This window comes from Arachis ipaensis, chromosome B2 (genome assembly GCF_059453495.1).
Source record: "Arachis ipaensis isolate K30076 ecotype BB chromosome B2, ASM5945349v1, whole genome shotgun sequence".
Lineage (NCBI taxonomy): Eukaryota > Viridiplantae > Streptophyta > Magnoliopsida > Fabales > Fabaceae > Arachis > Arachis ipaensis.
This window is the reverse complement of record NC_142437.1, coordinates 101,843,517-101,856,018: the sequence shown is the minus strand read 5'-3', so window position 1 is coordinate 101,856,018 and position 12,502 is coordinate 101,843,517. Positions and strand designations below refer to the sequence as shown.

Here is a 12,502-nt window from a genome sequence, read left to right as displayed (position 1 = left end):
ATTTTTTTAGTTACCTCATTATTTTTTAATTTATTTTTTTAATTATTTATGTTATAATAATTCAAAATTTAATTTTTTAACAAATTTAAGATAAAGTGTATCTAAAAGAATTACATATATAAAAATCTTAAAAATAAAGTAGAGGAGTGATAGGGGCCAGCAGATTTTGTGATTTGTAGCCATCAATTAGCCATCAGTAGTGTTTTTAATGGTGTGAGATTACATCTAATGGTGGAGAATTACTCATTTTTCTTTTGATGGTTAAATGCTAACCAAATTTTAGTAAAAGTGCTGACTCATAGACTTTCTCAATAAATTATATCCAATCTTCTAAAAAAATAGTAAATAAAATATAATAAAAAATCACGTAAATAAAAAATTCATATACTTTTTCATAAGATTAAGGTACATTAAAAATTAAAAAAAATACAAATAAATACATTTCTTAGTGGACTTTTTCATACTATTCATTTTGATCTTCATCCTCATTGTTCTCGTCGTCGTCCTCGTCCTCGTTCTCATCCTCATCTATATCTTCGTCCTCATGCCCAAGTGGCTCATCATCATCATCATCGTCATCGTCATCGTCATCTTCTTCTTCTTCTTCTTCTTCATATCTTGTACTATTGGTATCCAGTAAATCAACAATAATGTCAATATCATTTGAGATATGATTGCTAGCAGATTGATTTGTGCCATCTTCTTGATATGCAAAATCCTCCGTTGTTTCAATCTCAATCTCACCTCTTGCTTTAGTCTTGAATACAAACCACCATGCTGCTTTTTCCTTAGTGTTGCTCATTGGATGAGGTGCAAAATATACTTGAATTGCTTTATGTGCAATGATAAATGGATCATATTTACCATATCGTCGATTCTTTCGAATCTGTATGATTCCATACTCTTTGTTTACCTTTGTTCCTTTGCCAATCGTGGGATCAAACCATTCACATTTAAATAGTACCACTCTTTTTAGTGGTAGGCCAGTATACTCAACTTGAATAATTTCATCAAGCTGGCCATAGAAATCATTTTCATATTCACCATAACCTGTCCCTTTGACACATATTCCATAATTCTGAGTTGACTTTCCACTTGAGTGAGATCTTGTGTGAAACTTGAAGCCATTGACTTTGTAGATAGGCCAACATTTAACAATTCTCAAAGGACCCCATGCCAAGGAATGAATATTCGAATTTGTCACATTATTTAAAGGATCATGAACCTGTATTAAATAAGAACCAATAAGTTAGAATATAATATGTCATCTACCAAAAAATGTGTGTACAATAAGACTATCATATCATGTTGACTTACATAATTTTTAAACCATTTTGCAAAATCCACTTCAATAAATTGATCAATTTGTTCATCACTTAGAGTAATATCATCTTGTCGTATGAAGTTCACAAAGATCCTATAGTACATGATTTTCAAATAAATTAAAATTATTAATATAAGAAAATATTATTAATAGTAAGAATATATATAGGAAGATAAATACTCACTCAATATATGGCTTAATTTCATCACAGTTTATCAGTATATGATTCATGGCTGCACTAAATTCTTTGTCATCTAAATAACGAGTTTTGCATTCACCAGCTAAACAACCAGGCAAATTAAAAATAGACAAAGTCGGTTGCATTGAATCATCATCCTCATCATTTTGCTTTGTGTCGATGCTAGTTTGGCTAAAATAGTACTCACAAAAGTGAGAAATCTCCTCAATTAGATATGATTCAATGATAGATCCTTCAACATGTGCTTTGTTCTTGACCTTTTTCTTAAGATGATGAAGAAATCTGTCGTAAAAAAATTTATAACAAAAATCAATTAACAAATAATTGGCTTAATAAAACAGTAAAAAAAAATTTGAGAATAAATATAGAGGTGTGACTAAGGTACCTTTCAAAAGGATACATCCATCTATATTGCACAGGACCACCGAGCAATGCTTCAAATGGCAAATGAATAGGTAGATGTTCCATTGAGTCAAAAAATCCAGGAGAAAAAATACGTTCTAACTTGCATAGCACAATTGGAATATTTTCTTCAAGCTTATTGAGAACATCTTCTCGTAACGATGTTGAGCATAAATCTCGAAAAAATAGACTTAACTCTGTTATTGGCTTCCATATCTGCTCTGGCAATGAACTAAAAGCAATTGGGAGTAAACGTTCCATAAATATATGACAATCATGACTTTTCATTCCATATAACTTGCCCTCCTTCATGTCAACACATCTCCCTAAATTTGAAACATATCCATCAGGCATCCTTAACTCTTTCACCCATTCACATATTGCCCTCTTTTGCTGGAGGGTGAATGTGTAATTTGCTTTGGGTTTTATAATTTTACCTCTACTTTGTTCTGGCAGTTCTAAACTTTTTCGCTTGCAGTATAATGACAGATCCATTCTAGCCTTTGCATTATCTTTAGTCTTCTCTTTGATGTCCATGACAGTATTGAATATATTATCAAATACATTCTTCTCAATATGCATTACATCAAGGTTATGACGGATTAAATTATGACGCCAATAAGGCAAATCCCAAAATATGCTTCTTTTGGTCCAATTATGCATACTTCCATATCCTTCTATCTCAAGTTGCTCAACATCACTTATCTTATCATAATTCTGAACTATATCCCATATTTGCTCTCCAGTCAATCTTGGCGGAGGTTCTGATCTCTCAATTCTATTCTTATAGAATGCATCCTTGTTTCTTCTAAACATGTGATTATCTGGCAAGAATTGTCTGTGGCAATCAAACCATGATGGCTTTCCCCCATTTTTTAATTGGAATGCCTTTGTTCGTTCCATACAGTATGGGCATGCTAGCCTGCCTGCTGTCATCCATCCAGACAACATTCCATATGCAGGAAAATCATTAATAGTCCACAACAATGCAACTCGCATTACAAAATTTGACTTGGAATGAATATCATAAGTTAAAACTCCATCTTCCCATAGTAGTTTTAGCTCATCAATCAAGGGCTGCAGGTATACATCAATCCTAGTTTTGGGATTACGGGGACCAGGAATAATCATGGATAAAAACATGTAAGGAGTTTTCATGCACATAGAAGGAGGCAGGTTATAAGGAGTGACAATTATTGGCCAACATGAATATTGTTTACCAGATTGACCAAAAGGGGTGAATCCATCAGCACATAATCCTAGTCTGACATTGCGTGGTTCTTGGGAAAATTGTGGATATTTTCTATCAAAATACTTCCATGCTTTTGAATCCGATGGATGCTCAAAAACTCCTTTAAACTCGATCAAAATGCCATCGCATGTGAGGTGCTGTGTTCATTGAAGCATAAAGTCTTTTTAAACGAGGTATAAGCGGTAAATAGTGCATTCGTTTCAAAAGCACTTGTTTACCTTTTTTACCTATCTTATACCTTGGAGAATGACAAAATTTACATTCCTTTCCTGGTATATCATTCTCATTGTAATACAGCATACAACCATTAATGCAACAATAAATTTTATTGCTTTCCATGCCAAGTTTCGATACTAGCTTCTTTGCTTCATAAAAATTGGAGACAAGTAAGTTATCCTTCGGCATCACTTCTTTCATAACTTTCATGAAATCATTAAAGATTTGTTGAGATACATTTCCTTTAGCTTTTATACTCAACATTTTAACGGCCATTGATAATTCTGAATGATCAATGCATCCCTCAAATAGTGGGCGCTGAGCAGACTGTAATAAATCATAAAATTTTTTAGCTTCTGCATTCGGAGGCTCCTCCATGTGTTCTTCAAATTGACTCATCAATTCTGGTCCAGCAGCATCAACCACCATTGATTCATACGAATTTCTTATCGGCACATTTGCAGACGGAGAAGAACATGTACCTTCTTGATTATCATGATCTACATTCAAATGCAAAAGACTCTCTCCATGTGAATCCCAATACCAGTAACTTGGCATGAAACCATATTTATATAAATCTAGTGAAACCTCATCCGGAGTTGAGAAAATCTCATTTTTATGTTTGTTGCAAGGACATCTAAGTACACTGCCTTCAAGTACAAATTAAGGTTGTTTTGTAACTGTATCAATAAAATTTCGAACACCATTGATAAATTCCTGTCGCAATCCTCCTCGGTTTGGCAAATTTCTATTGTACATCCACTTTCGATGTTCTGGAATTTCCATATCTACATATAAAGTATATTGAAAATTAGATTAATTAAATTATATTTTTATGAGATAACCAACTATGAGTATAATTAATATAATGTTACAAAATTATAATATTATATTTTGATAAATATACATAAGTGAACATAAAAAACTCTAAAAAAAATATCTATACTATGAACAAGAAAAATTAATTAAAAATTGATAAAAAATCAAAATTTAACAAAGAGTATTGACCATAACATAGTTAAAACCAATTTATAATGCAGTGTTTCGATCCAGTTGATAAATTGATTTATATTTATTTATTTTTCATAAATTTGATATAATTAAAAATGTGACAAAGAATTTATATTAAAATTAAAATAAAAATAAGCTTGCAAAATATATTATCTATTAAAAGACTAATATTTTTCAAATTAAATAGAAGAACTGACAAATTTTGATATCCTAATAAAATAATTTATACATATAATCTCTCAATGACATTCTCTTTTTATAATCATTTACAAAATAAATATGAAAAATAGTTATTAAATATTTTTAGTAAAATAATAACATATAATTAAATAATAAATAATAAAAAAGAGTTCATATAGAAAGAAATAATAAGAATTTTATAAATAATGCAATAACATGTATAAAGGATAAAGTTGTTAAAAGAAAAATAAATGTTGAAAGGAGTGGCTAAGCACTAGAAACAAAAAATTGTTGCTTCTACGTTCATTTCAACGTAAGTTCACTTTTGATGATCATTATTGATTTTTTTCAAAAGAATTTTTATATTTGTTTCAAGTCATTTCAAATATAAATTAAAATTTTTTTTAATTTTTAGTACTTTTTTTATATTTTGATTTTTTTAATAAATTTGTTATTATAATTCTATTATAATATGAATTATTGATCTTATTAAAAATGATAAAGTAAATAAAAACCTAATTATACATAACAATGGAATCATAAGTAATAAAAATTTAAGGTCTAAAATAATACTAAATAAAAGAATACTGAGAATACTAACAAAATTATAGAATATTTTTTTGTTTGACATTGTAAAATTTAGTATTATAATTTTTGTTCATTATTTATTATTCTAATTTGTTATAATATGTATTATTGTTCCTATTGAAAATGATAAATTAAATAAAAAATTGATTATAAATAATAATAAAAACATAATTAATAAAAAATTAGAATAAAAAACAGTAAACAAAATAAGATTATTGAGAGTACTCATAAAAAATACTAAACTATATTATTTTATATATTATTTTTAATTTAATAAATAAATATTAATTTTTATTAAAAAATTATAACAAACTAAAATAGAATTTTATAAAAAATATTATATAAAAAATATATTAAAAGAATATAAAAAAGGATTAAATATATTAAAAAATAATATTATAATTTAATATTATATTTTTTTAGTAATTAACTAATTATCTATCTAAAAGTGATTTTAATTAATATTATCCAAACAATTTCATTTTATCAAAATCAATTTTAGTATAGAATTGCCAAACATAAATCATTAAAAGCAAATTTTCAGAATTTTGCCCTTCTTGGGGACATGCCAGTGAGCAAATGCGAGATTTGTGGTTTACTGAATTTAAGGTAAGTATTTATTATCATTTTTTTATTTTGACATTATACATAGTGGGTAATTCAATGTATATATTTATTTTCTTTTATAGAAAAATTGTATGTGGGAACCTCAACACAATGCAAGAATTCGTCAAATTTTTGAGATTAAAGGGAGTGCTCGATTAAGATCGTTGATGAATCAGGAGAGACACAATTATTCAAAAGACCCTAACCATGTACCAAAATATATTCCTGAACCCGTTTGGCGTCAATTATTATATTATTTTGCCACAGATTCGAAATTTAAGAACTGGTCAGCAGCAAATACTGTGAATCGAGCATCAAATGCTGAAAGTTCTATGCATACTGGTGGTTCCATATCTATGGGTGAACATGCACGCAGAATGGTAAGATAAAAATAGTTTATTTTTAGTCTTGTTCTTATTATGTGCAATGTTTTTTGATTCTTTTTTCTTTTCTTTCGATTAAAACTGTTATATTATAGGAGAAAGCTACGGGAGTAAAACCTTCTCTAGAGGAGGTTTATACTAAATGCCACACCAAAAAAGACAAAAGTTGGATTGATGAAAGATCTGAGAAAGTCATTGTATGTGATGCTAATTTGTTCTTCTTAGTGTTTTTTTCAATTGCTAATTTTCACTATATGTTAGTATTTGTTCATGGCATATTTAGTTGCGATTAACATGAATTTATTTTGTAGGGTGAATTCAAAAAGCGAAAGACAGAACTTTCTCAAGTAGCTTTATCCTTGGATAATGAGGGAGATGTTGAGGCATCTAAGGAAAACCTAGATATACCATATGATTATACTGTTTGGAATGAAGTTGTGACAAAGGGAAAAAAGAAAGCTGCTTTTGGTTTAGGTTCTTTTGGTTTAGCTCTCTCTTCAAAGTTGGATTCCAGAAATTGTTCAGAGACATCCAAAAACAATCTAAATATTGAGCAAGAACTTCACATGTGGAAAGAAAAAGCAAAGGAGCAAGAAATGATCAATGAAGAGCAAAAGGTTAAGTTGAAAGATGCTGAGCACAAGTTAAAAGATCAAGGACGTCAACTAAAAGTTCAACAGAAAAGAATTGGTTCTACTGAAAAGACAATTCATGCTTTGTATAAAAAGTTGAATCTCCCACTTCCTTCAACCTTGTTTGATCCTACGGAAGATGAGCTTGGGATAGGCTCTAGTGATGATAACACGAGTGATTGATATTTGGAGTATATGTTTCTTCTGATTTAGATTAAGGAATTTTTAAGTGAATTAGTTAGTACATTTCATTTTATTCATGATATTTGACCTTTTTAAAGGCTTTCTTTGTTTTAGTTTAAGTATTTTTTTTTCTTATTTTAGTTTGATTACATTTATGGACAAAAGTATTTTAATAATAAATAATTTTTTAACTCTTTTATGGTAATTAACTTTTTCATGATTTTATTATGTGTTTATAATTTAGATGATGTAATATGAAAAAAATGATTATGATGGTCTTAATATAGAAAGCAGATCGAATATAATTTATTTTCTAAAATATTTATCTATTAAATAGCAAATTATTTTGTATGAAAATTATTTGAAATATTATATTAAATTTGTAGAAAATTTGTGCGAAAATAATTTTTTTGTTTTGTATGAAATTTGTTTCAAATACGTAAATTCTTTTAAATTAAATTTGTCTGAAATTTAATTGAAAAGAAATATTTGATTTGTCTAAAATTTGTTCGAAAAAAATTTGTTATATTTGACTAAATTCGTTAGAAATTTGTCTGAAATAAAATATATTTTTTGTTTGAAATTTGTCTGAAATACGTTGTTTTTAAGTTAGCTAATATGTCTGAAATTCGTCTAAAATACATCATAATAGTTAGAAATCTAGCAGATAAATGCCTATTCGAAATCTGTCACAAAATTGTCTGAAAAAAATTTCGGACAAAAATTCAGACAAAATTTAAATTAGCAACAAGGCTTTTTGGGACAAAAAAAATTCGTCCCAATTTTGTTTGAAAAAAAAATTTGTCTCTAATTTGTTTGAAATTTATTTCAATTTCGTCTCAAAATTCGTCCGAAAAAACCCTATTTCTAGTAGTGTAACACGGACATATATATATATATATATATATATATATATATATATATATATATATATATATATATATATATATATATATATATATATAGAAGAGTGCCAAAATACATATAACAAAGTTCAAGACTCGGTTTGCGAAGGTAATTATGGTATCAGAGTAGTTCGTTTCTGTAGAGCCTGAGGGATGGACTAACTATGCTTTTGTGCATTTTCTATGTGTGTGATTATGTGCTATTAGGATATCTGACTGATATAACTGGCATAAACATTCATGAGCATGCATTTGGTACTTTGAAGTACTAGACTTCCGATATTGGGACTGATCAACTTGATATTGATTGTTTGGTGTGTATAGGAACCAGATGGCACCTCGTGGATGCGGTCGAGGCTATGGGAGAGGTCGTACTAATACTCAGGGGCTGGAAACCGACACGCATAACCCGGTAAACTTTACGGCGGCGCTAGAGAATATAATTGCTGCTATGCAAGCCACTGTTGAGGCGCTTGGGTAGCAAATGAACAATAATGGTAATGGGGGAAATAGCGGAAATGGGCCGATGACACTGTCTGCATTCCTGAAGGTTAACCTGCCAGTTTTCAGAGGAACCACCAATCCGATTGAATTGGTTTTAGGCTATGGAGCGAGCACTTCAAGCACAACTGGTGCCTAAAGAGCAGTGTGTCGAGTTTGCTACCTATTCAGCTCAATGGGGAAGCACTGCATTGGTGGCAGGCTACACGACGCCTCCTGCAGCATGGCGATGATCCTATCTCATGGGATGCTTTCCAAGTAGAATTTTATAAGAAGTACTTCCCGAATTCTGTCAGGACGGCAAAGGAACTTGAGTTACTGCAGCTAAAGTAGGGTGCTATGTCCGTGTCTGAGTATACTAACAAGTTCGAAGAACTATATCGATTTTCTTGTATTTGTCAAGGAGCTCCTGAAGACTTTGAGGAGTGAAAATGCATTAAGTTTGAAGGAGGGCTCCGAAGCGACATCTTCAATTCACTAGGGCCAATGGAGATCAGGACTTTCTCTGAGTTGGTGAATAAGAGCAGAGTGGCTGAAGACTATGTGAAAAGGACAACCGCAGAGAAAGGAAGTCATAGGGGGCCTTTTCAACAGAACCGAGGAAGGAGCTTTGCTCCTAGGGGTCAGACTTTCAAGCGGGATTCATCATCTGGGAGTCCCGTGCAAGGATGGATGCGTCTTGTGCTACTATTGTGGTAAGGCGGGGCATAAGGCCTCAAACTGTTCGGAGAAGCAAAGGCAAGGTGCTGGGAAAGCACAGTAGCCTGGTCGGGTGTTCACCACCTTAGTTGTAAGTATCGATGGATCTAATACACTTATCCGAGGTAAATACAAGATAGCCAGTAAAACTTTGAATGCTTTATTTGATTCTGGAGCTACCCATTCATTCATTGCATTTGAGAGGGCTAGTGAATTAGAGCTGAAGATAGTTGTGTTAGATTATGATCCGAATGTGCATAATGCTAATTCGGAAGCCGTTGTGACTAGGTTAGGTTGTCCACAAGTGTCATTTCGAGTTAAACAACGAGATTTCATCCATTATTTGATTTGCTTACCAATAACCGGTCTGGATCTCATTCTGGGACTGGATTAGTTATCTAAGAATCATGTCTTGCTTGATTGTTCCGAGAAGGCATTGTATTTCATGCTGGAAGGATTGGAAGGGACGGTTGTAGTGAATAACTACTATTTGATTCTATGACAATAAGTTGTTCTGGGTATGAATGTCAGGGTGTTATACTGTTAACCGCGGGTGTCTTGGGGGAGGAACAAACCTTAGAGCAGATTCCGATTGTTTGTGAATTTCCTAAAGTGTTTCCGAACGACATTGATGAATTCCCTCCTACCCGAGAGGTTGAATTTGTGATTGAGTTGGTGCCTGGAATAGGTCTGATCTCGATTGCTCCTTACAGAATGTCGCCTTTAGAAATGGCGGAGCTTAAGGATCAGCTGGAAGACTTAATGGGTAAACGCTTCATCCGACCTAGTGTTTCTCCGTGGGGAGCGTCGGTGTTATTGGTGAAGAAGAAGGACGGGAGTATGCGTCTCTGTGTAGATTACAGGCAACTGAATAAGGACACAATAAAGAATAAGTACCCACTGCCGAGGATTGACGACCTCATAGATCAGTTACCAGGAGCCAAAGTTTTCTCTAAGATTGATTTGCGATTTGGTTATCACCAGATAAGGGTAAGAGATGAAGACATCCCTAAGACCGCTTTCAAAACTCGTTATGGTCATTACGAGTAACTGTAATGTCATTTGGGTTGACGAACGCTCCTGCGGTGTTCATGGATTACATGAACAGAATCTTTCGTCCATTCTTATAAAAGTTTGTTGTCGTCTTCATTGATGACATATTGATTTATTCCAAGATTGAAGAAGAGCATGCGAAGCACTTGCGGATTGTATTACACATTTTGGAAGAGAGAAAATTGTACGTCAAGTTATCTAAATGTGAGTTCTGGAAAAGCGAGGTGAAGTTTATTGGCCATGTAGTGAGTAAACAGGGGATAGTAGTAGATCCTTCCAAGGTGGAAGCAGTGATGGAGTGGGGGCAACCGACCACAGTAACTAAGTTAAGGAGTCTTCTGGGTTTAGCTGGCTATTATCGGAGATTCATTAAGGGTTTTCCCAAATAGCTTTACCATTGACAAAGTTAACCCGCAAAGATGCGCCGTTTGTCTAGACTTCTAAGTGCAAGGAGAGTTTTCAAGCGCTAAAGCAAAAATTGACCACTACACCTGTATTAGTGTTGCCTGAGCCGAATGAACCATTTGAACTGTACTATGATGCCTCACTAAAAGGACTGGGGTGCGTGCTGATGCAGCACTGGAATGTGGTGGCGTATACCTCATCACGACAGTTGAGACCTTACGAAGTTAATTACCCGACGCACAACCTGGAACTTGCTGCGGTTATGTTTGCACTGAAGGTGTGGAGGCATTACCTATATGGGATTAAGTTCTGAGTTTTCTCTGATCACAAGAGCTTGAAATACCTCTTTGATCAGAAAGAGCTTAATATGCAACAGAGGAGGTGGATGGAGTTACTGAAAGACTACGACTTTGAGCTGAATTACCATTCGAGGAAAGCAAATGTTGTGGCGGATGCCTTAAGTTGGAAATCGTTGTGTGCTACTTGGATGATGCTTAGAGAAGAGGAGTTACTTAAAGCATTCGAGAGCCTGAAGATAGGTGTTCAAGAAGTGTCCGGAACTCTGTGCTTGAGTCAGCTGCAAATTTCAAGTGATTTTAAATCTGAAATTAAAAAAGCTCGGCAGGATGACAAGGAATTGCAGAAGGTACTACCGGCTATTGAGCAAGAAAAGTGGTGGAGAGTATCAGAGGACAAAAATAGATTATGGAGGTTCAAGGACCGAATTATTATGCCGGACGTCGGAACCTTACGGCAAGATATCTTGAGGAAAGCACATAAAATCGAGTTTTCTATTCACCCGGGGAGCACCAAGATGTATCAAGATATAAAAGGTATGTTCTGGTGGCCTGGTATAAAAAATAATGTGGCAGAACATGTTTCAAAGTGTTTAACTTGTCAAAAAGTGAAGATTGAACACCAGAGAACTTCCGGGACTTTCCGAAATATAAATGGGAGAGCATTGCGATGAACTTTGTATCAGGATTGCCGAGAACTAGGGCCTGTTTTGATGCTGTCTGGGTGATTGTGGACCGACTGATGAAGTCGGCTCACTTTTTACCTATTCGGATGAACTATACCCTTGAGGAGCTAGCACGTTTATACATAAAGGAAATTGTGAGACTTCACGGTGTGACTACCACTATAATTTCCGATAGAGATTCCCGTTTCACTTCAAGGTTCTGGGTGCATCTCAGAGAGCTTTTGGAACCCGATTAAGTTTGAGTATAGCTTACCATCCTCAAACAGATGGTCAATCTGAGAGGACGATCTAAACCCTAGAAGATATGTTGAGGGCTTGTGTATTGGACCAGCCGGCGAGCTGGGATTGGTATATGCCGCTAGTGGAGTTTGCGTATAATACTAGCTACCATGCAAGCATCGAAATGGCTCTGTCTGAGGCTCTGTTGGGAGAAAGTGCCAATCTCCGCTATGCTAGTATGTAGCTGGGGAGAAAAGCTTGTTGGGACCTGAGATGATAGCTGAAACTACTGAACAAGTCAAGAAAATTCGAGATAGGATGCTCACTGCTCAGAGCCGTCAGAAGAGTTACGCCGATCAGAGGCGGAAGCCCTTAGAATTTGAGGGAGGAGACCATGTTTTTCTTAAGGTTACCCCAACAATAGAAGATGGTAGAGCAATTAAAACGAAGAAGCTGAATCCTTAATACATCGGTCCGTTACAGATTTTTGAGCGGGTTGGCCCAGTTGCACATCGGATAGTTCTACCACCTCACCTTTCGAACCTACACGACATATTTTACGTGTCATAGCTTCGGAAGTACACTCCTGATGCTAGCCATGTGTTAGAACCTGAATAGGTGCAATTAAAGGAAGATTTGACACTCTAGGTGACTCTGGTCAGAATTGACAACCCTAGTGTTAAGAAGTTGCGCGGGAAAGAAGTTTCATTAGTTAAAGTTGCATGGAATCGAGCCGGTATTGAGGAGCATACTTGGGAACTT

General features: G+C 33.7%; 2 protein-coding genes across 2 annotated transcripts; one reads left to right on the top strand and one right to left on the bottom strand.

Annotated features, from left to right (window-relative positions):
* Positions 1-463: 463 nt before the first annotated feature.
* On the bottom strand, positions 464-3,768 carry LOC148575038 (uncharacterized). The gene is made up of 4 exons (XM_088506305.1): positions 1,909-3,768; positions 1,509-1,805; positions 1,318-1,417; positions 464-1,225 (listed from the first exon to the last, which is right to left on the bottom strand). Exons 1-4 carry the CDS (start codon positions 3,087-3,089, stop codon positions 464-466), a joined length of 2,340 nt encoding a protein of 779 aa, XP_088362431.1. The 5' UTR covers positions 3,090-3,768.
* A 2,102-nt stretch (positions 3,769-5,870) lies between these two features.
* On the top strand, positions 5,871-6,976 carry LOC148575037 (uncharacterized). Its single transcript, XM_088504411.1, has 3 exons — positions 5,871-6,158; positions 6,257-6,358; positions 6,473-6,976. Exons 1-3 carry the CDS (start codon positions 5,871-5,873, stop codon positions 6,974-6,976), a joined length of 894 nt encoding a protein of 297 aa, XP_088360537.1.
* Positions 6,977-12,502: the final 5,526 nt, after the last annotated feature.

What these genes read in the sequence shown, in the direction of transcription:
- LOC148575037 (XM_088504411.1), top strand. Translation starts at nt 5,871, where the DNA reads ATGTGGGAACCTCAACACAATGCAAGAATTCGTCAAATTTTTGAGATT. An exon ending in GTGAACATGCACGCAGAATG is followed by an intron (nt 6,159 to 6,256) that starts GTAAGATAAAAA and finishes GTTATATTATAG; the next exon opens with GAGAAAGCTACGGGAGTAAA. An exon ending in AAAGATCTGAGAAAGTCATT is followed by an intron (nt 6,359 to 6,472) that starts GTATGTGATGCT and finishes TTTATTTTGTAG; the next exon opens with GGTGAATTCAAAAAGCGAAA.
- LOC148575038 (XM_088506305.1), bottom strand. Translation starts at nt 3,089, where the DNA reads ATGTGCATGAAAACTCCTTACATGTTTTTATCCATGATTATTCCTGGT. An exon ending in GAAATTAAGCCATATATTGA is followed by an intron (nt 1,418 to 1,508) that starts GTGAGTATTTAT and finishes CATGTACTATAG; the next exon opens with GATCTTTGTGAACTTCATAC. An exon ending in CAAAATGGTTTAAAAATTAT is followed by an intron (nt 1,226 to 1,317) that starts GTAAGTCAACAT and finishes TATTTAATACAG; the next exon opens with GTTCATGATCCTTTAAATAA.